Consider the following 27631-nt stretch of genomic DNA (forward strand, 5'->3'; position numbering starts at 1 on the left):
TTAAAAATGGTGGCTTAATTCTCTCTGAGCCAGTGCCATTCTTGTTTGTCAAAAAAGAAAAAAAAAGATGTAGCGAAGGCTGGCATTGAGTGAAAATTTCGTGGTGTATCTGAATGAGAGTTTCTCGGGAAGCTCCGAAAGAAATCTACGATTGAGATATATGCACAACCCAATATTTGGATTCTAGGCATAGACTTTTGCTAGAATATAATGAACTATAGTGAGCTATAATATATCCTAGTTCACTACTGTTTAACTTCACCTTTGGCTGTGCACTACATAAAATACTTTTTTAAAAATTGAAGACCAGAAACAAATCAGTATGGACAATTGTGCTGATTACGTCTTTCATGAACACGTGCCATTGATAATTAACATGTGTGATGTTGCCTTCTGAAGTGGTAAAATATATTGTGCATAAAAGATTATGTGGAGGCATATTTCGTTTTGGCATTTCTTTTTTTTTTTTTTACTTGATATGGTGCCTGCATTGCTTTTTGTTTTCATTGCCTTTACTTAAAAAAAAAAAAAATTAAACTGGCCAGACTATTAATAGTGCACATTCTAAAACAGCGCAAAAGAACAGGGACGAGAGAACGAAATGTACAACACGAGCGCTCGTGTTGTACGTTTCGTTCTCTCGTCCCTGTTCTTTTGCGCTGTTTTAGAATGTACACATACCAACTCGCCCAGGCTTCTATTTTGTATTAATAGTGATCCAGTACAGGCAATACATACTCAGCCACACTTTTTTTTTTTATTTTACTTTATACGGCGCCTTCACTGACTTTTTGTCTTTATTGCCATCTTGATATCTAATGGCGCGAAAAATATGGGACAAACACAGTGAAGACGACGGGGCGAAGCGATGGGAGGCGCTTCGTCCCGTCGTCTGCACTGTGTTTGTCCCGTATTTTTCGCACCTTTAAATATTAAGAATGCTGTGTAACCAACTCGTCCATCATCACGTTCATTGCCTTTATTAAAAAACGAAAATAATTATAGACTGGCCGGTTTATTAAAAGTGATCCAGTACAGACAACAGATATAATTATAAAAGGCTTAAATTGCTCACTTTCTCCAAGATACTCGGGCACCCATACCAGTTTTGAAAATATACCGAAACCAAAACCGTAACCACTCTTCATCATCTTTTATTGTTATGAACACGTTATGAAAGCTCATTATTTAATTATGCTAAAAGAAATGACTAAAAACTAGTGTAAGTAGCAGAATATTTTATTTTAGCAATAAATTAATTTCTGAACTACAAACTTTCTGTACGGCACTATCATGAAGTCACCGCGAGCGCCGGCGGCCGAAACTGTCGCTTCGACTTGTCCGTGCTGGCACTGCGACCGTGTTGTAAGTTGAATTTTCTGCAAGACTGATTTATTTTACTCGTAAAACTACTGTGCTGTCCAAAACCTTGTTTCCCACTTCTGTTCTTCAAACTTTTGTTAGTGGACGATTGTTTTATGTTGACCTGTGTGCGGCTTCTCATGGGGCGCCGATGTCAAATCATGCTCTGCACCGTGTCGCCGAGAGAGCTACGTCAGGCCTGCCTGCCACTAGCTGTACCGTGGTCATTCAATCGTTTTGGGCCGGTCTTTAAGTCGGTGCGTCACTGCCGTGGCGTCTCCTCCGATAGCCTTCGCCGGCTGATGCAGCAGCGTCGATTTCGTCCCCTGGTTCCCCCCTTGTCTTCGGTTCTTCGACGATATGTCGTCAGCTGAGGGCAGCTGACAGGTGTATGCACCGCTAGCAATCTCTGAAGGGTTACTCAACCTAGCTCAGCACTGTTCAGAAACGAGCAGTCGGAGTCGTTTTTGCTCCTGGAAGCTTGTCGCATTTGTGTCAGCGTGAAGTGTGGAGCCCACACCTGTGTCACAGGCGTGCTCTTTTCGGTAGGGCTTTCTTTTCCGTGAACGGGAGCAGCACGGCGCGACGCTCCCCTAATTAAAAACGCCCATGAGCTGGAGACGGACCGGAGAAAGAAAATGCCACTTCCGGTTGTTTCTCGCACGCGCTTTGTAAGACCGCCGGTGGAAGGAGAGAGGGAAAATCAAAGAAAAAGGAAAGCAAATGTCGAGCCACCCTGATCTGTCGCTCGTTCTCGCATTGAATACCGATCTCTTTGGCTCGACGTCCAGCGCTACTGGCCGTTATACTTTCGTCCGGAGGTAGCCCTCAGCGTTTGTTTATTCGTCGCAGTTCCTTGTTTCGGGGGTCAACTGAAGCCGCTGCCGGTTTCGAAACAAATGACAATCGTCTCCGTCCGTGCTGCTGTCTGTCGTAAAAAAAAAAAAAAAAAAAAAAGCGTCGGCGCATTTGCTGCTTTTGCCGAATGCAGAATCGGGGTTTCGAGTGGTGGTCATGAAGGTATAAACTGTTCAAACTGTCGTTCTAAGCGAAAGCGAAATCACCGCAGTGTGTCACATCACAGCGGTCGTAGACTGCGACTCATAGGCATCTTCTGTTGATAGTTCATTTGTTCAAATCGCCTCTGTTGCACCGTGGGTCCAAGCCACGGAGCAAAATTGGTCCAAGCATAGCTTCCGTCTTCTGCTGCTGCTGTGCCTCTGTACCAAGTTCGCGATGACGCCAAGCGCTTGTGTATTGATAGCATTGCTTTAGAAAGAAAGATAGTCTGGAATCGCGTACGGCAATTGAGACGGTGAGAGGAAAAAGAATTAAAAAAAAAAGGCTGGACAAAGATATCGCGCTTACTTTCGCGCTGCGGGAGACAAGATTGATAGCTTCTCCTGTGATATGACTGCTTCGCAAATGTCGCACCTACTCTTTCCGACTGATGTTTGCCGGCGTTCCCAAAGTCCGAGTCGACACGCTTCCGAAACTAAAACAGTGACGAAAAAAAAGCAAAAAAAAAAAAAAACTAGACCACACAAGATAAAAACGAGCGCGGTTTTGAGACTGATAAAAAACTGTCGTAAAACGCCATGCTGGCCGTGTCCCGCAAGCTCCGCTGTCTCCCGAACTCGGAACAGATGCCGCTGATCGCTAGTGACGTTGCAGCCGCCGCTGTCGTGACAATGACGTCGCACCGGCTGCGTTCTTACTTTTTTGTTGTCGTTGTGAAACGTGCTTCTTACTCCTCTGCTGCACGACCTGGAATGTTGCGCGCCTGTGAAGCGTGCGTCTGTTATTGGAATATTATTTTTGCCGTTGTGTCGTCTGCCTTGACCTGTCAGTGCATTTTTTGAGGGTGTTCATCAGATAAAACGCATTTGGAAATTTGTTCCATTTGTGTTTTATTTATTTTTATTTATTCAACATACCCCTAAAGGCCCTCATTCGAGGGTATTACATAGGGGGGGGGGGGTCCGTGTAAAAAAACATGTAACAGGAACATTATTAAAAAGCAAATGAACAATAAACAGGCTAAATATAACATGGGAAAATAATTAAGCACCAGAGGCTAAAGAAACAGGCTATAGAAAGCAATAGAATACAAAGTATAGGTTTAAGAAAACAATAAGGCATAACAGAAACGAACGTACTACAGTATGTACATATTTCCAAAAAAAGTAGATTTCAAATGTCAACGTCGCTGCGGATGAGATCGTGAAATGTGGAAGCGTTGGATTCAATGGCTATGTGTGCTGGTAGATCGTTCCACTCTATCATAGCGCGTGGTATGAATGACTTCGCAAATGCAGATGAACGACATGCGATGCTGGAAAGAAGACTGATGGGGATAGGAAAAAATCGTGGTGCAGCGATGTATGGTGATACAGTTTATGGAAAAGTGCTAGCCTTGATAGTTTGCGGCAGAAAGACAAGTCTTCTAATTTGGCGCGATTTTTTAGGGCAGTGACACTGGTAGTATGTGAGTAGTCAGAATAAATAAAACACGCAGCAGGGTTCTGCAAGGACTCAACATTAGCTATGAGATAGGCTTGTTCAGGATCCCAGATGGCTAATGCATATTCAATCTTCGGACGAATGAGCGTGAGGAACGCTAGTTTCTTCATGTGGGGGGGAGCCTGTCTGAGGTTGTGCTTTAGAAGGCCGAGTGAGCGGTTGGCGGATGCTAAAGTTATATTAATGAGGTTGTGCCATGCAGATGAACTCCAAGGTACTTGTAGGTAGTAGCAAGTTCGACAGAGTTGTTATTTAGAAAATAAGTTGTGGGAACGCGAGCGCCGTGAGTGAAAGACAAAGGTTAGTTTTGGAAGTATTAAGTGGCATAAGCCAAGCTGTGCACCATGCGGTTACTGCATCAAGGTCAGTTTGCAAACATTGTTGGTCAGTGATAGAAGAAATATTTTGGTATATTATGCAGTCATCGGCAAACAGCCTAATTCGAGAAGACACAGAGTTGGGTAGATCATTAATATATATTAAAAAAAGGAGTGGGCCAAGGACACTCCCCTGTGGTATCCCAGAAGTGACATTAGAGTGAGTGGAGTTGTAGTTATTAATGGAGGTGAACAGAAGTCTAGCGCTGAGGAAGTCCGCAATCCAAGTAACAACAGTAGGGTGAATATTCAACTGTTAGTTTGAGTATAAGAGGAACACGGTCGAAAGCTTTTGAAAAATCGAGAAAAACGGCATCAATTTGACCACCAGCATCAGTGGATGAATGCAAATCATGAACGAATCCGGCGAGTTGTGTGTCGCAAGAGAAGCCCTTGCGAAAACCGTGCTGGTATTTGAAAATTATGTTATTGTTTTCCAGGTACTTAAAAATTTTACTGTGAATGACATGTTCAAGAAGTTTGCAAAAAGTATTCGTTAGTGAGATAGGGCGATAGTTAAGCGGAGAACGATCACCGGTTTTGAAGATCGGTAATACTTTGGCAACACGCCAGTCATGAGGTATGGGACCAGATGATAATGATTGAGAGAACAGGGCAGTTATTATTGAACAAATGGAGTGCGATGTGCTTTTAAGTATTTTATGATTGAAGCCATGTTGGTCAGAACTGGTAGAAATCTTAAGATTATTAAGTAGGCATAATATACCAGTTTGACTGACTAATATTTCGGACATTGATATGTTAGGAAAATTATTTAAGCTGGGTGCTGACGAGGTGTCTTCATTAGTGAAAAAGGAAGAGAACGCGTCATTAAATAACTGAGCACAGTGGGCTTCAGGAACTGGAATCCCATCATTATCAGTAAGAATTATATCGGGATTGCTATTTGGGTTTATCACTTTTCAGAAACAGCGAGGGTTATTTGCTAACATAGATGATAAGTCCTTAATGAAAAAGTGGCGCCTGGTTGACTTGAGAGGCGTTTGGTAAAGCTTATCGCATTCCTTGTATTTTTTCCACGCACTCGAAAGATGGTTCTTATCTGCTTGCCTGTAAAGGCGCTTCTTTTTATTGCTTAATCGACGAAGCTGTTGGTTGAACCAAGGTGCACATTTATTCTCTTTGATTTTAACTACTGGGATGAAGTTATTGATAAGGTCAGTGAGGGTATCTTTGAAAAGTGTTCAATTTTCTTCAACAGAGCGAGATAAAAAATCATCCAGGAACTCCAGAAAAAAAAGCTGCAGTTTGTTATTAATAGACACATAGTCGCCTTTATTGTAGCATCGGATTTGTTTTGTTCTTATGTTTTTTTCGTTGAAAGAGCAAGAAAGATTGCCAGTTATAATGGCATGGCCCGTCCAGGTGATTTAAGTCGGAGCAGATGTCTGGATCGGTTGACAACACAAGGTCCAAAATGTTAGCAGAACTGGTTGAGGATCGCGTAGGCAAATGAATGAGCTGCGTTAACGAAACATCAAGACAGGAGTGGAGAAAAGCATGAGCTTCACTGTTATGGGAGGGACGGCTAATGAGTTCCAGTTAATGCTTGGAAAGTTAAAGTCGCCGAAGATGGTCAACTTACTGATGGGAAAACGCGCACATTCACTCAGAATTTGAGAAAATTTTTGCAAAAAGCCAGTCACTAGGTCAGAGGGACGACAAAAAACACCGGTTATAATGTTAGTTGCTCCGCACCGCACTGAGACTAAAACGCACTCGAGAAATGAAGTAACAGTGACTGGAACAACAATAAATTATTTTCTGATAGCGAGAAGGACATCGCCTCCCTTATGAGAGTTCCTATTGCACCTAAAAAAATTAAAGAATGACCCCTGTACTAAAATAAAATCATCATGAACGGTATCATTAAGCCACGTTTTGGTAAGAGCTACCAGTGATGCAGAGCATGAATCAATGAGTGATGACAGCGCAACGCTTTTCGGCGAGACACTTCGGATTTTAGTGTACAGAAAGCACACAGTGTTCACACGTGTTGGTGGACGTTGGCTTGAAGAATGTAGTGAACTGCCGAGCGACTGACTATGTGAGCAGTGTCAATCTGCACTGCGCCGCGAGATGCACACAGCATGATTAGCATCAGTGTCCCGTTCATACATGTAATCATTGATAAAAAGCTTGTTGAAACTCAGACGCACACTGTTGCCTTCTTTTTTAACCGTTTTACAAAACTGCAGTAGCTTGCGATGTTTGACACGGACGGCCTTGGAAAAGTCCTGCGAAATGCTGAAATTTTTTCCTTTTAGTTTGAAGCCCATACTTATGACTGCTTCTACATCCTTGTCGTTATAAAATTTAGCAATTATAGGACGACATTTGTCAACGGAGCAGATGTCATAGGGCATTTTCTGGATGCGCCACAATGGATGTGTTGTTTTGTGGTGTAGCCTACAGTGAGGAAGGTCAATGACCCACTCTTATTGTTCTTATTCATTTATTTATTTAAATACCCTCAGTGCCCTAGGTATTAGAGAGGGAAATGAGAATAAATATATTGCATAGCGCAACACAGCAAGAAAAAAAAATGATATTGCACTTGAGATTGCAAGAAAACACGCACTTTGTAGTGAAAAATAAGACCAGTGAAAACAGGTGCAAAAAAAAAATTTGCAAGTATTTAGAAAAAGAAGTCACATATTAAAGTTGGTAAATGTCAACTATGTGCCTGGGAGTTTGGTTCCAACTAACAGAAATGCAGGGTATAAATGAATATAAACAATGTTTTGTCTGACATGAAGGAGCACCTACTTTGTGGGGATGATTGGTGTGGTCTGAAATATATGTAGGGGTAGTTAGTAGGCTGTTTTTAATGAGTGGATTGTTACAATAGATCTTGTGAAACAAGTATAGTGAGAAATTCTTCTGTGCTGGGAAAGCAGTGGCAATGATAATGTGGTTTGTAAGTGCTGCTAGCTGTGGTAAATTTTAATGGAAATTGCATAACTCACTGTGTAGCAAATTCAGCAGTATGAAATGTTGATCAGGCCCCGGCGGTTGCGTTTTGATGGAGGCGAAACGAAGTGGCGTCCGTGTGCTGTGCGATGTCAGTGCACGTTAAAGAACCCCAGGTGGTCGAAATTTCCGGAGTCCTCCACTACGGCGTCCCTCATAGCCTGAGTTGCTTTGGGACGTTAAACCCCGCAAACCAAACCGAAATATTGATCAAATTTATACGTTGACCATATTTCAAAGCCAAGTTCAGGAATTGTAAGAAGCCTAGTAAACAGAATCAATAAAGTGGTGGTTTGAAATAGTAGCTATTGGAAACACTAAGAACTGAAAAGCTTATGGTAATACTTTGGCTGGTCTCCTATTCAAACTGCAAATTTCTGTTCTTCTGGTTTGCTACTTTGCAGGCAGCTTTGCTTGGAACCTTGCCACCGTTGTCTTGAAACTGGTGGTCATGTGCTTTCCTCTTTGATAATCTTTGTACCTGTTTCTTCTGTAGGCAGCTAGTCCCCATAGAGTTACACCACCATGGCTAGTCCACGAACGAGAAGGGTCTTACAAGACCTGAAGCCCCGGGATTCAAACAATGTGAGTGCCCATGCCTTTCATTTCAGCTTTTTTTACAGTGGCATGTTGCTGAGTACAAGGCTTGGCTTTGGATGTTGTAGGGCTAAAGTCACAATATGTGTGTCAGTCTAAATGCTGCTACTTATTGGGCGCAGAAATGCTTCGAGTGTGGAGCGCACAACCCTCAATGGGTGAGCGTCACATATGGCATCTGGATCTGTCTGGAGTGCTCGGGAAAGCACCGGGGCCTCGGCGTGCATCTCAGGTGAGTGGCCCGCATGTGACCCCTTCTGCTGGAAGGCATGGGGCATCTGTATCTGCGAAATATCAGTGCCCAGCAGGAATGCAGGTTCTTCAGTGCATTGTAACCCTGGTGCTGGCTTGTATGCTTATGTGAGGGATTGGGCTTATTTAACTGTCTGGAAGGGTACTATATGCAAGGCTTTGCCATATCTATATTGGTCTACTTTGGCCCCAACTAGTGGAGTTGTCAGTGCTTGGAATTCTGCAGCTGTGACGTGCAAGCACCGCGCTCTGCCTTTGGAGGGCACAAGATGCATCCATCGGTCCCCACATGCTTCTGGTAGAAATTATGCATATGGTCCAAGAAGTTTCTGCAACTGAATGCTTTGGTGCAAAGGGGAAAGATATGTGATTTTTTTGAAAAAATTCGATATGCAGTCTCTGCTTGAGCTTGCTTGCGTGGGAAGGGAGGGCTTTCTTATCTTGCACTTTTTCCTTTGAGCGAGAATAGTTTCTTGTGCTGTGCAGCTTTGTCCGCTCGATCACGATGGACAAGTGGAAGGACCTGGAGCTGGAGAAGATGCGCATTGGTGGCAACGACAAGGCGCGCCGCTTTCTCGAGGCCCAGCCTGACTGGGACCCCTGCGCGCCCCTGGCCCAGCGCTACGACTCCAAGGCAGCTGCACTCTACAGGGACAAGGTAGGCTCCACTGGGGAGCTAAGTCATTTCCTCTTTTTCATGCCTACAAACAGTTTCTGAGGAAACTGGTACAGGCTTCAGAGAGAGGAACAGCAGCGCAACAATGACAGCACTAAGAGCTTGTGCTCTTGTGTTGTGTTCTCTCTTTGTTCTACTTCCTGAGCATCACGCACCCTACAATCTGTTACTCTAAGCTCACACTTGCCTGTTAGCGAGTGAGAATGAGATTTGCGTAGATGACACAGCATGAATGTGGACTTGTTGCCCAAGTGGGCACGATGGTGGTGGTGACATTTTATTTTTGCTTTGTGGTGACGTCAGAACATTTTTTATAGCTCATTTTAATTCAGTGTCTATTATAATAATAAATGCAACATTGTCTGTGGGGATATGGGGCCCTCATCGTAATACAGGCGATTGTGGAACACACTAGGGCAATTTGAAGTGTATCATTTCCTGGAGGACAGAAAACTGGCCGAGTTGGTTTGGATACAAATGAGACATGGTTCAACAGCGCAAATAGCACTGACAAGAATGGAGGAGTGATACAACACGGCGCTGACTAGCAGCTGAATTTTTATTCAGGAAGGACTGATTTTTATACCCCCAATAAACGTAATATTCATGGAAGAGAAAGAATAAACAGATATGATTTATGATTATCAAAGGTTTCTTTAGCCACAGTAGTCTACAACATATGAGCAAAAAGTATTTCGCCGAGTGAAAACTGATTGCAACCATGCAATCTTATTCTTGTGAAGGCTAATCGACGGTTTTGCCACATGTCTCCCTGTCTTGCCAGATAAGTCTTCAGCCTCTTCGCGCGATGTAGAGAAACCTCGGTATAACCAAGTCCTACTTGCAGCCGAAAATTTCCTTAAATCGCGAATTTCCTCACGTCGAGGTTTTCATGTTCTGGCTGCCCAAATCAAGTAACAGGTTAGTGGAACACTGCTAGTAGATGGGAACTTGTAAATTACGAATTCAGGAAATAAGAAGTTCTATAAGTAATAACACTAACAAGGGTACCGGGTGTTGTTCTGTGCATCAGGAGGATAATGTGTGATAGCAAATGGGCACGAATGCATTTTCTTTTCATGCAAGCAGAGGGGAGCGCATCACCCACGCGGCGCAGCTACCTTTGCACGGCAATCTTTTGTTTAGGCCTCACATACACAATCATTTTTATATATTTACACGCCTAATGAACTTTCCTCCCACTTTTGCCGCGGACAAATTAAAAAAAAAAAAGAAAACGCTAGTTGTTAGCATCCCTCCGCTGTGCCCATGCAGTTCAGCGTATTTCTTGGCAGGAAGCCAGCAGCTTTGACAGGAGTGCTGGTGGTGGCTTGTTCAGCTGGCTGGTCCTGCTGCTCAGTGCCTTCCCTTTATCACGCAGTGATTGGAGTGAACGCTGCCACAAAATCATTGGAACGTGTGTTGCAGGAAACCCTTTTTGGAGCGAACAATATTAAAAGCCAGCCTCATGATCGTAGCTCACTGCATGCTTTCTTTGATTACCGAAGGATGGACAACTATCGTAAAAAAAAAAAAAAAAAAAAAAAGTTTTTTTTTTTTTTTTTTCGCCTATTGAACCCTCCCCTCACACTAATATTGATTTCGAACAGATGCAAAATGCGGTGCGTCTCGGCTAAAATTTTAGTTCTCATCCGATTGTCAAGATGGTTGTTGATGCATGCGATGCAGGAGGACTTTGTTAAATCGAAAGTGCAGAATAAAATTACTTAGTTAAATTTCGAAAAAATTGCATGATATTCAATAGGGCAGAGATTGGGAAATTAAAAAAAATGCGTTACATGTGAATTTCGTTACATTGAGGTTAGTTATATCGAGGTTTGACTGTACTTGATTAGGATTATAGTACAAAATGCGCGTGCCCTTAATGTCTGGTTAGCACCCTCTGCAATTTTGACAGTGAAGAACTAGGTTGGAACTGGGTACTTTGCTCAGGGAATCATGCTGCTCTATCAATCCTGTATTCAGACACTGCCCAGTCTGCCCAATATAAGTGTTGCCACAAGAAAAGGAAATTTGATAAACTACCCCCACCCTGCATGGCACAAACACCTCATCATGACGGACACTGCATTTTTTGGGGTTGTTATGCCCATCGCTGACTCTGGCTACTTGCAAAAGCATTTGTCTTCACTGTCAATGATTGACCTTTTTAGGGTACCTAACTTGATGGATGTCGTGAAATTCCTCTCGGGTGAATCCCTTGCTCGTTGCTCTGCCTTCAGCCTTGATGTTGAGGACTTGTTCTATTCCTTTCCTCGATAAAAGCTTAAAGGATTGCATCACCCTTGATAACGACGAAGGGACTTTCATTCGGAGGTGTGGTATTTATGTGGAGGCATTCTTGGAAATGATTCTACCTCACTTCAGTGAAAGGATAAAAAGGATAAGAATAAGGCGTCTGCGTAGGCTCTAGGGTTTCCCCAGTGCTGAGTGATATTTACCTCGGTAGGATGGACATATAGAACAAAGCTTGGATGACAGGATCATCAAGGTGATGAGGTATGTTGATTTTATTGTCTTCACGTGCACCCAAGACCCTAGTGTTACGGCGATTGAAGAAGTTGGCAGAAGTTTTGAGGAGTTCTCGTATGGGCACAAGTTCTGAGTGGAGCCAACCACAGAAAGATGCATATAATATTTGGACATCAAGATTATGTTTTCAACAGAAAATGCCTGCTGGGAATATTCCCCCCAGTCAGCTAAACCACTGCTCAGTTTCGACTCCGGACAGTCAAGAACCGTCAAGTAGGCGGTGGCCTCTACGTGTCTCGAGGTGGCATTCGCAAAGTTGTGCTCACACAGAATGCAGGTCTCCTTGAAATTTCAAGCCGAGCGCGGGAGGAAGCAGGGTTTTCAGAAGTGACCCCGGGACAAATTTTTGTGTGAATGGCAAAGACGATGAAAAAAGAATCGCCAGAAAAAACTGAAGGATCGCAAGAAAGGACGATGGCCATAGCGAATTTCATAGCGCCTGAAGAAAATTGATAAACAATGCAATAAGATGTCAAAATCGTCTTCAAAGATAGGGAAGATATGTCCAGCGGTCAGCACGTGCTTGTGCAATGGGCATAACCCCCCCCCCCCAAAAAATGCAGTGTCCGCCTTGATGAGGTGCTTGTGCCATGCAGGACGGGGGTAGTTTATCAAATTTCCTTGTCCTGTGGCAAGACTGGGCGTTCTCGGAATACATGATTGATAGAGCACTGTTGTTCCCTGAGCAAAGTACCCAGTTCCAACCTGGTTCTTCACTGTCAAAACTGCAGAGGGTGCTAACCAGACTTTTAGGGCACGCGCATTTTGTGCTGAAATCCTACTCAAGTGTTGCTCGAAGTGGCTAAAGCCTTTTTTATTTGGCAAGACGTGGAGACATGTGGCAAAACAGTCGGTTATTTATTTATTTTATTTATTTATTCGATACTGTCAATCCCACCAGGTACCGTAATAGGGAGGGCATTCAAAAGTACAGAGGCACAAAAAATAGCAATAGTAATTAATCAAACCACATAGTATAAATATATGACACAAAATTATACATCAGAAAATATGTATAGCAATTAAACCAGAATGAGGAGCGTGTGACAAGATTTTGGCGGACAAATAATACTACAAGCGAAACACAAACGGAAGGAATAAATTCGTAATGACATAAGAACTCGATAATTGCTGAGATGTACATAGTAGTTGATTTTCCACACGTGTGCTAAAAGCATTTAATGATGGAGAACCAACAATGGATGTGTTCAAGGTGTGTCATTTGTGTATAGCACGAGGAAAGTATGAAGATTTGAATGTTTCAGTATGGAATGAAAACTCGTTTAGAGTGTGTACGTGGTTATTACGTGTTTGTTGCGTTTGTGATTTTGATATGTATCTTGAAGTGTCGACTTTTAATTGATTTTGTGTGAGTTGGTACATGGTTCTAAGGCGCATTAGTTTTGCTTCGTTTTGAAGTCCTGCATGTTTGAGTAGTTCTGTTGGTGAGTCTGTCAACCTGTATTTATTAAATTACATCTAGCCGCCTTCCTCTGCACTGCTTCTATTTGTTTAATAAGCTTGTTAGTGAAAGGAAACCAAACAACATTGGCATATTCTAGAATTGGCCTGATAATGGATGTTACAAAGAACTGCACCAGGTGTTCTAAATGGTTCTACTGTGAAACCAAGCAGGTACACCACCGAGGCTGTCATGCCTACGCCAGACAAAAATATTGTAAGCACTGTGAGTGACCTTCATCTTCATCTCAGCGTAATCATCGGTCATCGGGTCGTGCGAAGAAGACGAAGTGTTGCTAAGCTGTGGCTAGTCGGTAGCTGCTGCTTCGGCCTACCTGAAGTAAAAAAGGTGAATTTGCTGGTGCGTTCTTCTGCCTCACAAGTGGTGGAAGTGCCTCCTGATCCCAGCGTCCTCAACGCGGCACCCCCTGGAGCTCCGTTCCGGTCGTGTTCTTGGCGGCACATCAACCGCCATGGCGCAGTCACATCCCACTGCTCTCACCGTTCCGGCGCCTGTAGCTACCGATGGGCATCCCACGGCTGCCCATGCCACCTCTGCACCACTGACGTCCCAAGGTGCACTTGCTCAGCACCATTTGACCCACCCAACTTGGTCAGTTACCTCACGTCAGCGCGACCCTCCGGTTTTCGCCGGTCTCCGCGGTGACGACGTCGAAGACTGGCTACAACAGTACGATCGGGTGAGCGCTTTTAACGGTTGGGACGCTTCTATGAAGCTACTCAACGTCTCATTCTACCTGAGTGACGTGGCTAAGACGTGGTTCCTCAACCATGAGGACGCCATTCCTGACTGGCCTCAATTCACGACACAGATCCGCCAGATATTTGGAACTGTTGGTGCTGGTCCGGCCTCTTTTCAAAAGAAGCTAGAGACCCGTGTGCAGCTTCCAGGAGAGACATACACATCCTACATTGAGGACGTACTCGCCCTTTGCCGGCGAGTTAACAATGGCATGGTCGAGGCTGAACGTGTCGGACATATTTTAAAAGGAATTGGCTCTTTTGCCTACGCAGCTCTAGCTGCCCAAAATCCCGTCACGGTGGCAGACATTCGTGCCACTTGCCAGCGACTTGACTATCTACAGTCGCGCCGCCTCAACAACACCTGGGATCCGAGCCAAATTCCCGAAACTGATCTGCGCACCATCATACGATCTATAATACGGGAAGAGCTCCACAATGATATTTCGTCGGTTCCTGCCTTCTCACGCCCACCTGCTCAATCTACTGGGTTGCGTGGCATTATCAAGGAGGAGCTTACTTCACTCAATCGTCCCATGGCTACAGAACCACCAGCCCCTCCCTACGTTCCGACGTATGCTGAAGTCACTGCGGCTCCTCCTCCTTGTCCTCCTGTCCATCACGCGCCTGTCCCACCCAGCCTCGCCGCCCTGTCCCCGCGACCACCAGTGTATGGTAATTGGCGGCCTCTCCCACCTCGTCCAGTATGTTTCTACTGCGGAATCCGCGGCCATGTAACACGCGTTTGTCGCCGACGACTGCGAGATGAGCGTGCGAGCTATGGGTACGTTCGACGTGACGACGCCTACCAGCTTCCTCCTCGCCAGTACTACACCGATAATGACCTCCGTCCCTCTTCCTCCCCGTCGACTTCTCCTGACCGGTCTAGGACAGCACGGCCATCGCGTCGTCGCTCCCCGTCACCCTTTCGCCGGACTTCGTCGCCCCTTCGCCCTCCATCTTCAGCTTCTGCCCGCCAAACGGAAAACTAACCTGTGCAGTTTCCGGAGGTAAAACTGCACCGCCTGTCGTCGCTCCAATTCCTCCTCTGCTCCCATCAAACATGTTGACTGTATTCCTTGAGGGACATGAACTGGAAGCTTTAATTGATACCGGCGCCGCTATTTCTATTATGAAACTTGACTTGTGTTTAAAACTGCGAAAAGTGCGCACACCTTATACCGGTCCTCCTTTACGTGCTGCAAATGGACAGAATATTAACCCTTGTGGAGCGTGTACAGCCCGAGTCACCATTGATGGCATCTTGCACTTCATTGAGTTTGCTGTCCTATCCTCCTGTGTCCATCAACTCATCTTCGGCTGGGATTTCCTCCAAAACGCCTCAGCAGTCATTACGTGTTCCCCTCCCACTATTGAAGTCACTGAATGCAACATTCTTGCCGACAGAGAACCACTTTCTTCCCGTGTAGTTATGCTTGCCGATCACGTCCTCTATCCGGGCAACGAAGATATTCTATCTGTGACTTCTGACGCCGTCACCGATGGCGACGTCCTGATTACACCCAGCCCTCGTCTCCTGTCAAGAGGTATTATCATCATCGTGTCCCTTCTTCGCTTCTCCAGCGGTTCTTCTCTTCTCGCCGCATTCAACACCACATCAGAGCCCATTCTTCTGCGACGCGACTCTACTGTTGCATCAATTGCTTCCGCCCAGCCTGTCACACTTCTTCCCATTTCCACCTCCGATCGCTCTGATTCATCCCCTGCCTCGCTCAGTGCAGCACTTCGCCACACGATCAGCACCGACCTGACAACAGACCAGACAGACGCATTGCTCGCTGTATTGAACAAGCACGCAGACTCGTTCGACGTCAATTCCGGCACACTGGGTCAAACCGCTGCAGCAACGCATCGCATACTCACCGACGGATCAAGCATAGTTAGACGCCGGCCTTATCGTGTTTCTCCAACCGAGCGCAAAGTTATTCAGGAAAATGTTGCTGACATGCTTGCACGCAACATCATACGCCCATCGTCTAGTTCCTGGTCATCGCCTGTTGTGCTAGTGCAAAAAAAAGACGGTTCGGTTCGTTTTTGTGTAGATTACCGTGCTCTAAACAGAATAACTCGTAAGGATGTGTATCCCCTCCCTCGAATTGACGACGCCCTCGATTGTTTGCAAGGTGCCCAATTTTTCTCCAGCCTTGACTTAAGATCAGGCTACTGGCAGATCCCCATGAATGAAGATGATAAAGAGAAGACCGCCTTTGCAACACCGGACGGTTTATACGAATTCAATGTAATGCCTTTTGGACTCTGCAACGCTCCTGCTACATTCGAGCGTATGATTGACACAGTTCTCCGCGGCCTCAAATGGAAAACATGTCTCTGTTACTTAGATGACATCGTCATTTTTTCTTCGTCATTTCCTGATCACCTTACTCGTCTCGATGAAGTTTTGACAGCACTTTCCAGCGCTGGCCTACAGCTAAACACGAAGAAATGCCGTTTTGCATCAAAATCCATTAAAGTTCTTGGCCATCTCGTAAGCAGCGAAGGAATTAAGCCTGACCCTGAAAAAATCGCTGCTGCGCTGCACTTTCCCCGTCCAACTCGGGTCAAAGATCTCCGCAGTTTCCTCGGCTTGGCATCATACTTCCGCAGATTCATCCGCAATTTCGCCTCTATTGCCTCACCTTTACATGCGCTTCTTCACAACGACACGCCTTTCATCTGGTCTCCTGCTTGCGAAGAAGCATTTGAAACTCTGAAGCGTGCTCTGACTTCGGGTCCCGTCCTCTGCCATTTTGATGATAAAGCACCGACAATTTTGCACACCGACGCCAGTAGCCATGGCATTGGCGCTGTCCTTCTGCAACGCCAAAACACCTCTACAGAAAATGTTGTTGCCTATGCGAGCCGAACTCTGACTTCTGCGGAACAAAACTACACTATTACCGAACAAGAATGTCTCGCCGTCGTCTGGGCTGTTCAGAAGTTTCGTCCTTACCTGTACGGCCGTCACTTCACAGTCGTCACTGACCACCACGCCCTATGCTGGTTATCCACTTTGAAAAATCTGTCCGGTCGTCTCGGGCGGTGGATCCTCCGCCTTCAAGAGTACGACTTTACTGTCACTTACAAATCGGGCAAGAAGCACAAGGACGCCGACGCTCTCTCTCGTTGCCCTATTGCTTTGCCGTCGCAACCCATGTCCTCGCATTCCTCTCCTGTCCCAACGGAGTCAAGCCATTTAAACCCTACAGTTATGCAGTCTTTGAGCGCCGCCTCTATTGCTCCCATGCCAGATATACACTGCAATCTTGCTCACCACCAGAGTGCTGACCCTTACTGTCAAAAGCTGATTGATAGTCTCAGCGGTGTTATTAGACCTCCAAATGCCCGTCTCCGTCGTCGGCTCAAAAATTTCAAGTTACAGGATGGCACATTATTTTGGCACAACTACAGCCCACTGGGCCACACATGGGTTCCCGTAATTCCTTCTTCCCTGCGTCCTCAAGTTCTACAAGCCTTTCACGACGACCCCACCGCAGGTCACCTTGGGTACCACAAAACCTACGACCGCATCAAACGTCGTTTCTTCTGGCCTGGCCTTTCAACCTCAGTATTAAAATACGTAGCATCTTGCATCCCTTGTCAACGACGCAAGCGGTCTACGTCGCCTCCTGCCGGTCTCTTGCAACCTCTCCCATGTCCTTCCACACCTTTCGAAGTCGTCGGAATCGACTTGTATGGACCCCTGCCCTTGACTCCAGCTGGCAACCGCTGGGTCGTTACTGCCGTTGACCACCTCACCCGATACGCTGAAACCGCAGCACTTCCTTCCGGCTCCGCTTCCGAAATCGCCAACTTCTTCCTCCACACCATACTTCTTCGCCACGGCGCCCCTCGCCTCCTCCTTAGCGATCGTGGCAAGTCGTTCCTCTCCACCGTCCTCGCCGCAGTGCTTAATGCTTCAGGCACGGTGCATAAAACTACATCTCCCTACCACCCTCAGACCAATGGCCTCACAGAACGCTTTCATCGCACCCTTTCTGATATGCTATCCACCTACATTCACCCTCAGCACAACAACTGGGACTCTTTACTCCCCTTTGTAACCTTCGCCTACAACACTGCCGTTCAACGAACCACCACCTACTCTCCGTTTTTTCTTGTTTATGCCCGCCATCCTACCTTCTCCCTCGAAGCATCTTTCTTCACAGCTTCTACTCCTTCTGCCGCGCCTTCCCACGAACAGTTCGTGTCTCGTATCGCCCACTGCCGTGATCGTGCCCGCCTTCAAACTGAAGCCACTCAAGCTTCCAGGAAAAGCACGTATGATGCGACTCATCGCTCAGTGTCTTTCCGCCCTGGAGACGAAGTGCTACTCTGGACACCTACTCGCATCCCCGGCCTGTGTGAAAAGTTTCTGAGCCGTTTTATTGGCCCGTACACGGTTCTGGAACAAACTTCCCCTGTAAACTATCTCATCACACCTGCATCGCCTGTTCGCGATCGTCGGTGTCGCGGCACCGAGATTGTGCACGTGTCGCGCTTGAAACCCTTTAACCGCCGACCTTAAGATTTAATTTGCGACCAGGATGGTCGCTTTCGTTCGGGAGGGGGAATGTTGTAAGCACTGTGAGTGACCTTCATCTTCATCTCAGCGTAATCATCATCGGTCATCGGGTCGTGCGAAGAAGACGAAGTGTTGCTAAGCTGTGGCTAGTCGGTAGCTGCTGCTTCGGCCTACCTGAAGTAAAAAAGGTGAATTTGCTGGTGCGTTCTTCTGCCTCACAATATACTTAAACTGTTGGTGATGCCACTTAAGTGCCAATCACTAAAAGTGTTCTCAAAAGTGTTAGAATGCCATGCAGGGCCTATTGCCAGTGTGTTGAATTTTAGGAAGCCCCATCGTGGCTCAAGCGATGATGTTAGCAGCCACTGGCCACAAAGTAAAGAATCTGAAGAGGCTACCCTTCAGTGCTGTCTATCTTCCATGAATGACCAGTGCCCAGAAATTTATCAGCTCAGGATCAAAAAGGATATGCACAAGGTAGAGAGCAGAAATGTGCTGCTCATCGATGTTTTTAGTGGTAATGCTTGAGCGCATCAAAGTGGTAGACTCCACCTTTGAATCTGTAAAGTTAAAATAGTGAAAAGCTTTTAATTGTTCTGTTATAAGTATAGAAGCAAGCATTCTGTTAGCTGCTAGTCTGCTCCAAAATATTGCTCAGGTCAGGTGTGTTATTTTAAGGATCTGTAAATGTTTTATCTGCTTTTCATGTCTTTTATTCAGAAAAGCATTGAACATGGAATAAAAAGTAATCAAATTGGGCAAAAATTGCCATTAACTAAAGTGTTTGAGCCTAGAAACATGCTTCAAAACATAATTCAAATGCTCCATAACTCTGGTTTTACCGCTCCAAAGCTGCTCCAAAATGGCTTTATTACGGCTCCCTGAGCTGCTCCAAAATGCTCAAGCCTGCTTCCACCTCTGCATATTCATTGTGACCCTAATTGCAGTGCCTAATTTAGCATACTCGCTCAACCAAATTAACTAGTTATGAACTGAAAGCTTTCGTTTCTTTTTTGGTGCTGTCTCACACCCACTAGTGTTAGGCTTCAACCCGTGCTGTAGGGTATAGGGGTATCTGCTGTGCGTGCTGATGTCCCAGTCCCCACTTTGGTAGCTCGATAACAGCTGGTGTCACAGTTGCTGTGGCAGCAAGTGATGAAGATATTGGCTCTACTCCTGACTCTCATATGAGTGCTTCTGCACAAAAAATTTGTTTTCCTTGTAAGGCAGCAGCAACAGATGGTATGCTGAAACAAATCGGATCAGTTTACCGGTAAACAATGATACAGAAGTGGGCAGTTTAGAAGTACTGACGAAAATTCAAAGTTCTGATGATGTGTGACCCACTGGCAATATTGTAGAAAGGGGACATTTGCATTTTGGTACGATCTGTGCTGAATGGACTGATGACGCTCATACAGTCGAACCCGGATATATTGAATTTTGGTTATATCGAACTCGCGGAATATCCCCTTGAAAATCCCATGTAAAAGTATAGGAAAGCCGCGTCATATATCGAACTTAATTTCACCGGTCGTTCGATATATCAAACTCTGCACCACGCACTGGAAAGTGTGCCTTTCCCAAAGACGATCGCATCACCCTTGGCCGTTTGCCGCGTGCCGTTTTCAGCCACGTGCGGAAGGAATGAGAGGGGACAGTTCGGCGACGGCTGGTCTGGGCAGCGCCGCGCCCATTCCCCAAAGGCGCGCATCTGCAGTTATCTTTTCCCGCGCGCCAGCAGATGACGTTTGCAAGCCATGTGCGTGGGTGTGCCCACCCTTTTGCCGAGCTATCTCTCTCCTTCAGCACGCGCTAGGCATGCGCCAACTCAGCCCGTTTTCAGACAGGCGTCGGATGTTTTCTGCAGCGCTTGCTGCAAACCCTCTGCGCGCGGCGATTGACGTGGCTATGGCGCCTGCGGACGTTAAAAAGCGGCAGCTCTCTCTTTGTTGTTTTTTTTTGCGAGTCATCCTTTCTTATCGTTGTGCTGTTCGGATGTTAGGCGGCGGTAAGTTTTTTTTTTTTTCCGGGAGTTGTTTATTCTTGCATGTATGAGTCAACGAAAGCACGCGGTCAGCTGCTGCGATCATGACGCCCGCCCCAAGCGTGGCGTGATAAATCGAACCAGGCTTGTACGTGCAATCAAGCCATCACGGGCACTCTGCCAAGCTCGCTTCCCGCCACCGCAGGAGCTATCAAAAGATAAACGTGCCCCGACGTTATCGCTGCGCAGCATCTTGGCACGCTGCCAAGCAATGAACTGTGGATGAGACAACCGAAACGGAGTGACGCGCGCCATCGACATGCAAGCGAAAACGCTCGCGATTTCTGCCGCGGCAACACAGAAACCTAGTTTAGAGCTGCCGCGGTGCATCGAGCAGCGAGAGGGAGTTAGAAATTTTTCGCTCTGTCGCTGCCGCTCGTTCCTGAGATCGCTCAATCGCTTGCATGTGAGCGAGCTGGCCTAACGCTTTTTTTTTTTTTTTTTCAAATTCTCCGTGCTAAAGTGCAGGGTGAGTTCATTATGCGAGTGGGTTGCTTATGCGACAAATACGGTATCATTTTTTGGCATCGTAAGTGCCGTCACAAGCCGATTTTTGTATATCAAATTATCAATATATCGAACTATTTTGCGATCTCCTTCGAGTTCGATATATCCGGGTTCGACTGTATACAGGAACGTGGTAGTGTATAGGGCTGTGCAAAGTACAGCTTCTTAGCAATTCGTTTTTACACACAGCGACGAGATGACAGCTACACATTTCATTATTTTAAGAAATTTTAGGTATGTGGATAATATAGTTGTTTTTTATTGATAAAAGCCCAGCCCAATGTAAACTTGACATTACATCGCCTTTAAGCTCTTTTGGAGCAATGTTTTAATACTCTCGGCATCTTTCGGTTTCAGTACTTCGGAAAATGTTGATGCCGCACATGCAGAATGTATCGAGGTCTGCTTTTGTGAAGGGCTAACAGAGCTGGGCACAGGCGATGGTAAAATTGAAATGCTTTGCGCACCCGCCGGGGTCGCACAGTGGTTAGGGCGCTTGACTGCTGTGCCCAAGGATGCGGGATTGAATCCCCGCCTCGATGGCCGCTTTTCAGTGGAGGCGAAAAGCTAGGTGCCTGTGTGCTGTGCGATATTGCTATGACGGGGGTTTGATGTTGGAGCACTCAACAAAAGGTCGAGAGGGCAGGGTGATCAGCTGGTCAACGGCTGCGAGTCCGGCACGGGCACAAGAGTCTCCTCGTCTTTCTCAACATTCTTTTTCCTGTCTTCTTCTATGTGTTTCCTCGTCTTCAGGATTGCTATATTTCCCCCCGGGATAGCCAAAGCCCCCCTGGGCGAGGGAGTTAGTCGTTCCCACGAGATTGGCATGGCTTCATCCGGGCAACATGAGCCACTTCCGTTGTAGCTGTGTGATGACCAGCTGTGGTCATGCATGCGATTTCGTAATTCAGGTCACTGACGCGGTCGATGACAATTAAAGGGCCAGCAACATTTTCTGGGCTAAACCACGTTTCCGGAGAGGTCGCCAAAGCCACACTAAGTCTCCAGGTGCGTAAGACACATGGCGATGCTGTCTGTCGTACCAAGCTTTGGAACGCTCTTGCGAAGCCAGAATCCGCAAACAAGCGAGACGTCGAGCTTCTTCGGCCCGACAAAGTTTCGGCGATGCAAGGTTCGTCATGGACGGAATAGGGAAGAATGGTGTCGAGGGAATACCGAGAATCACATGCATAGAGAAGAAAATAACGGGCTGTAGCCGGTCGTCTCGTGTTGCAGTGTTGAAGGCAAGCATTATAAACGGCAGTATTGTGTCCCGGTTCTTGTGGTCTGATGCAGTGTACATAGGGAGCATGTTGACGAGTGTGTAGTTGGTGCGCTCCGTCAAGCCGTTGGTTTGAGGGTGGTATGGTGTGGAGTGCCGAAAATGTGACGAGCACAAACGGAGAAGCTCTTCCACAACATCTGCCGTAAACTGCCGATTTTGATCACTGATGATCACTCGCGGATGTCCATGGCGCAGGATGAGGGAACGGAGCAAGAACATGGACACATGTTGAGCGGTGGCTGAAGGAAGAGCGGCCGTTTTGCAGTAGCGGGTGAGGTAGTCGGCACAAACCACGATCCAGCGATTTCCATCCGAAGGTTTTGGGACGGGACCCATAAGGTCGATTCCAACTTTCTCAAATGCACCATGTGATGGAGTCACAGAATGCAATATCAGTGCATATTAAAGAACCCCAGGCAGTCGAAATTTTCGGAGCCCTCCACTATGGCATCTCTCATAGCCTGAGTCACTTTGGGACGTTAAAACACATAAACCAAATCAAAATGATTTGTGCTAGCGGTGGCAGTTCTGTTTGCTTGTCTCTGGCCATATGATGAAGCTCCCTTTTCTCCTGTCGTGTGCAGATTGCAACAGAGGCCCAGGGCAAGACGTGGTCAGCTGAGACGTCGTCGGGCCGGCATCATGTGACACGCACCTTCCCTAAGAGCAGCTCAGGTTCTGACCTGAAGCAGCAGAGCTACAGCACGTCACGCTTCGATGACTCGGGCAGCCGGCCTGAGGACTGGAGCGGCGGCTATCAAAGGTGAACCATTTGGGCTTCTGTTGTGGGTGGTTCTGTTTCACTGTGACGGGGGTGCCTTTTTCACAAGACCACTCTGCGCATGCGCGCCCCTTTCCTGGTTGAAAGCGAACCACCAGCCCAGCTTTGCATGTGCAGTCTTTGGTATATGTGATCAACGCAGCCGGGGCAGATCGCTGAGGCCATGACAGGCGACAGATGGCGGTAGCTGACACACATCGTCACTTCACAGGTGGCTCCCTAGGACGCTTTCAACCGGTAGCAGACGAATTTGGAACCGCTCCCCAGAGGGCGCCACATCTTATGAAAAGGGAAGATTGGCAAATCATGTCCCTACCAAAAACTGCTACTTACGGGATGTAGATTGCTGGGAAACAGGCTGGCAGAAACTGCAGTATGTGCATATGTGTTATTTGTTGCAGAATATGGTCACTGGTCTAAAAATCCTTGCTGAAATATATTTTTAATATGTAAAGTGCTATGGATGGTCTCTTAAGAAAGAAAAGGCACATAGTAATGCAAGCTGGGTACTGTTGACTCTTTTGGCACCCTGCTACATTATTGAACTCAAATTAAACATTCACTTAAGTGACTCCCTGGTCCCTTTGTTATGACTGCCAAATAAATTTTCAACCTGTTTTGAGTTATTGAGAGTCGACTAGATGGCCCCAGTGGCGCTGTGTTGTGGGAGGGCTCTTGCTTCGTGTTCTTGCCAGCACTTCTATAATGATAGCACTTCTATAATGTTGGGAGTGCACATGGACCTTTGGTTGCGCAGCCGGTATTGAAATGTAACTGTGCAGGCATGTCCTTAGTTGAAACGCTGCCAGGCAAGATGAGATGAGTGGAGGCTTGAAAATGATGGCGATGGCGATATGGTCGTACCCTTTTGAACGGGCGATCACCCCGTGGGATCTGACCAGCAAAAAAAAAAAAAATAATAAAAAAAAAAAAAAAGAAAAGGAAAAAGGAGAGTATAGATGTTAGTTCACTCCACGTCTTTGCGCCGCTCCGGCCGCACTGCTCCTCGTGCCCACCAGAACTCCAACCGTCTCTTCGTACATTCCACGACTGCACCAAGGGATTCTACTCCGCTCCCCTCTTCGTGTGACGCCGCAGCCCCGTCGGTGCTTCCTTCTGCCGTGTCAGCCGTGCTGCCTGCGAAGCCAAGGGCGACCGGCAGCGACGCCGTGCGAGGGGCGGGAGAAATCGCAACACATCCAAGTATCACGTGCTCCAAAGTTTCCTCCTCCGCTCCGCAGAGGGCGCAGTAGGATACGCACTTGCTAGTGAACCTAGATCGCCACTGCCGCGTCCTCAAGGCTCCACACCTGGCTCCAGCCAGTAGCCCGCTCCCCACAGAATTGTCATAAAATGGTTCTGGGCTAATCCCTGTCTTCTGCGCGCTGTACAATGCCAGGGATGACTTCTCCTTCGCCCTGCGCATCCACTCAGCTGTCTCAGTTTCCTTCACCTTCAGCTTGAGCTTCTTCCCCTGGCTCACCGCCGGTACATCCGAGAGGCATACCGTTGGCAGATGGTACCTTCTCTGCAGCCTCGCTATCCACCCTGTCCACTTCGTTGCTATTCCAGCATACACCAGGTGGATTAGCGTCTGATGTGCCAGGTTACTTGCCGGGAGGCGCATCAGTCGGTCCTCATATTTTGCTTTGGCCGCCGCTTCTCTCGCTGAGAAAGAGGACCATCCGACCTCGCCTTGGACTCCCTCCACCGCTATGTGTTTGGGCACCCCTAATGCTACCCGGCCAACTGCCCTCTGCTGTCGCTCAAGAAACTCCCGAGTGCCGGCGGAGATGCACAGAACTGCGTTTGAATATGTCAGCGCTGGCACCGCCACCATTTTCCATAGGGCTCTCGCCACCTCGTAGCGGTTAAACGCCCAGAGCGACCGACGGCCCAACATACCCTTACAGCGAGCCGTTTTCCCCCGCATTTCCCTCTCGTGTTGCCCGAGGTAGTTTGCCCCTGCCGACAACCGGACGCCGAGGTATTTGGTGGAATCCACCCTGTTGTAGCAGTAAGGTTGCCATCAGGCTAGTTCACGTAGTACCATATTTGCACGATTCTGACGTGCATCTTTTTTTTTTTTCCAGGAAATAAGTGTTTAAAAATACACGCGAGTTACAATCGGACTCAAAACTGAAAAACCTCAATACCAAAACCGAAATCTCAAAACCCGAAACAAAGCAGCTCATTCAAAGCAATGGCCAGCCACATTGTCATTGGTATCAGCAAAGCCAGTGAGCTTCCAGTAGGCCGCCTCTGTTTTCTTTTTTTTCTTTTTTTTTTGTGTGTGTGTGTGTGTGTTTTCCAGTTGCTCGATGTGTGCCTAAATCATTGTTTCATGGCTTAACTATGACCGCGTGCATGCCGTGTTTGCAGCATAGAGAGACTGGCTCTCTGAGCAAGCCCTCACACGATCTCAAGAGAGCGACGCTCGGGGACGTTGCGAGATGAATTCACGGCATGCGGAAGGCCCTCCCGTTAGCAATAGGGAACCCAAGCTCAAGTTTCGCCGCGCGACGGCAGCGCCGCATTCCTGGCATGGTGGCGAAATGTGAAACGATGGGGCTTCGCCGGAGCAGACGCTCTGCTAGCTTCCCGTGCATGCGCGGCGATCACGTTGAGCCTGGCGGTTATTTGGTGGTAAAAAAACGCTTCCGCTGATGCGAAACGGATGTACCAAGTAGAATTGTGTCATGGGAAGCCACAATAGTAGGCGAAGCACAAAAAGATGAGGCTCACGTGTGAAACTTTGCAGAATCCTTTGGAAGCGTGTCCGCAAGACCTGCTTTCCAACCGCATGACAGCGTTCTGAGAAGTCTCGTGTTCTTTGTGGAAACGAAAAGAGCCAATTTCCCCTTTCTTCTTAAACTCAGAAATGTTGATAGTTGACAAATACTGCTTGTAGAGGCATCAAAAAAGTACAGTGGTTTAACACCATGCATAAAAAGTGAAGAGGATGGAAGATTATTCTGCTCTTCGCTCCCCGCGTGTCTAGTTTTGCCGATTTTCTGTGCTCTCTCCCTGCTTTGTGAGTGCTCTGAAAGCAACCAAATCAACAGATGCGACGTCCATGATAGAGACTGATGTGTGAATGTGCCCTAAGTGTCCACAGCTGCCTTTTCATTTTTAGATTGATTAAGAAAATATCCAGGAACGAGGCCATTTTTTTTTTCGGGGGGGGGGGGGGGGGGGGGGGGGTGGCGGCGTTGGAAAACATGCCTTGCTGAGACGCTTTTACAGATTTTCGCAAATTGGCCAATAAGTGAACCAATTATTGTTGTTGTTATTATTATTAACGAAGATATGTCGGAAGTGCAGTACAAAATTGATCCTAGCTATGGCTCGACTGACACTACTCGCACGGAGCACCCCATTCGTGTCACAGGGTTAGTGAGTGCAAACCAAATATTATCATAAATGAAGCACAACCATTTAATAAAAACCGAAATAAAACACTATGTAGTACAAGCTTGGATTTCACCTACCTTCCGAGCACGGTGTAAGACACCGTGCTTCCGAGCCAGCGAGCCGGTTATGTCACGTGCAGCGCACGGAGCGCGCATGTGCTTATGAGATTCTTCTACTGCAAGATTTCCTTTAGTAACGTCGTAATAATAATAAACAAATCCGTATAAAGATCGCATGCTACAGGCCAAAACGATGGTCAACGAGCGGGCCACTTTATTTCACAGTACTTATGATACTTTAGCAGTTTTTAAACATATTATATACGACAATATATTTACATAGCGGGCTTACCTCGAGATGCGCTTCCTACGTTTTTGCTAACGTGGGACGCATTCACAATCAATATTTACTCATCCCCGTCTGTTGTCTGCTTCACAGTGCAGACGTGAATAAAAAGTTTCCCGCTTATAATTAAATGTCCTTCGTTGAGATACGCGTCAGGTTGCCCAATCAAGACAATGCAGGTGGCATGTGGCGCACGCCTTGAAGGCAGCGAGCTGAGCCGGCGGCGTCCAGTGTGTGCTTTCCTGTCCACGCGACAAAGCAGCGCGAGACGTCTGCACGTGCGCGGAAGCGAGCGAGCGAAAGGAGAAAACTTGCACGGGATGCCTAGGTGGTGCCGCCGCGTGTATCCCCAGTTTCTATTTTTCTGTCAGAGATGGCGCTCCCTGTCAGGAGCAGCAGCGCCGCTCGACGGTGCTTTGGAAGCCTATGGTCATGCATGCACTTAAAAATGTGCAATTTCCAACCCCTTAGATGGTACTCAAGATGATCTTTTATGGTCAGTAGATATTGAGAAAGAGCTTTCTTCTGACTTTGACGAGTAGCCTATAGGCCGTTTCACATGATGCGACATGAGCGAAAAATTTCTGTCCAGTTGCAGTGCCGTTGCAGTGCCAATCACAACAGCCCTTTCACATGCTTGCGGTACAAGCGATTTCTGTTGGTGCAGCACGAGTGGCGGCATCATCATATTTTACCAACAATAAAGTTAGAACAGGCATGAGATTAAATATTGTATCTAAGTTATGTCCTTTTATCAGAATATAAAGCGCTTTATGCAGAATAGACATTTTTAACTTTTTTATTTTGTACGCAATAACGTACGACATTCATATCAGGCTGAATTTCATTGGCTGGCGGCCACCTCGTTTGCAACGATCGCTGCGACAGTGCAGCGTGCGACAAACTCTTTGGAAGTCTGTCGCAGTCGCTCTGCGGCGGGAGCGGTGTGTCCTGCCGTCTGAAATCGCACTCTGCTGTGGCGAGAATCGCATCATGTGAAATGGTCTTATGACGTCAACGTCTTGTGGTTGTGTTTATGTGTACCGATTTTGCTCCATTAAATGGTTTAAGCAATTTTCAGATGCTTGTTCGCTGCATTATTTCTTCTGCACGGTAGAATTGGGTGCTAAGTTATTTTCATGGTTTCCAGGC

The 27631-nt window shown here is 46.8% G+C and overlaps 1 protein-coding gene across 3 annotated transcripts in view; it reads left to right on the forward strand.

Annotated features, from left to right (window-relative positions):
* The first annotated feature begins 1292 nt into the window (after positions 1 to 1292).
* The window catches only part of ArfGAP1 (ADP-ribosylation factor GTPase-activating protein 1), a 99041-nt gene continuing 72702 nt past the window's right edge, over positions 1293 to 27631 (forward strand). For all 3 annotated transcript variants that reach the window (XM_084579455.1, XM_084579457.1, XM_084579456.1), the window contains exons 1-5: positions 1293 to 1365; positions 7753 to 7841; positions 7976 to 8085; positions 8592 to 8763; positions 22524 to 22702. In XM_084579455.1, coding sequence (XP_084435581.1) covers positions 7782 to 7841; positions 7976 to 8085; positions 8592 to 8763; positions 22524 to 22702 — 521 coding nt within the window. In that variant the 5' untranslated portion in view covers positions 1293 to 1365; positions 7753 to 7781. The remainder of the gene's footprint in view (positions 1366 to 7752; positions 7842 to 7975; positions 8086 to 8591; positions 8764 to 22523; positions 22703 to 27631) is intronic.

This window comes from Amblyomma maculatum, chromosome 9 (genome assembly GCF_055883805.1).
Source record: "Amblyomma maculatum isolate TAMU_Amacu chromosome 9, ASM5588380v1, whole genome shotgun sequence".
In the NCBI taxonomy this organism is placed as follows: Eukaryota; Metazoa; Arthropoda; class Arachnida; order Ixodida; family Ixodidae; genus Amblyomma; species Amblyomma maculatum.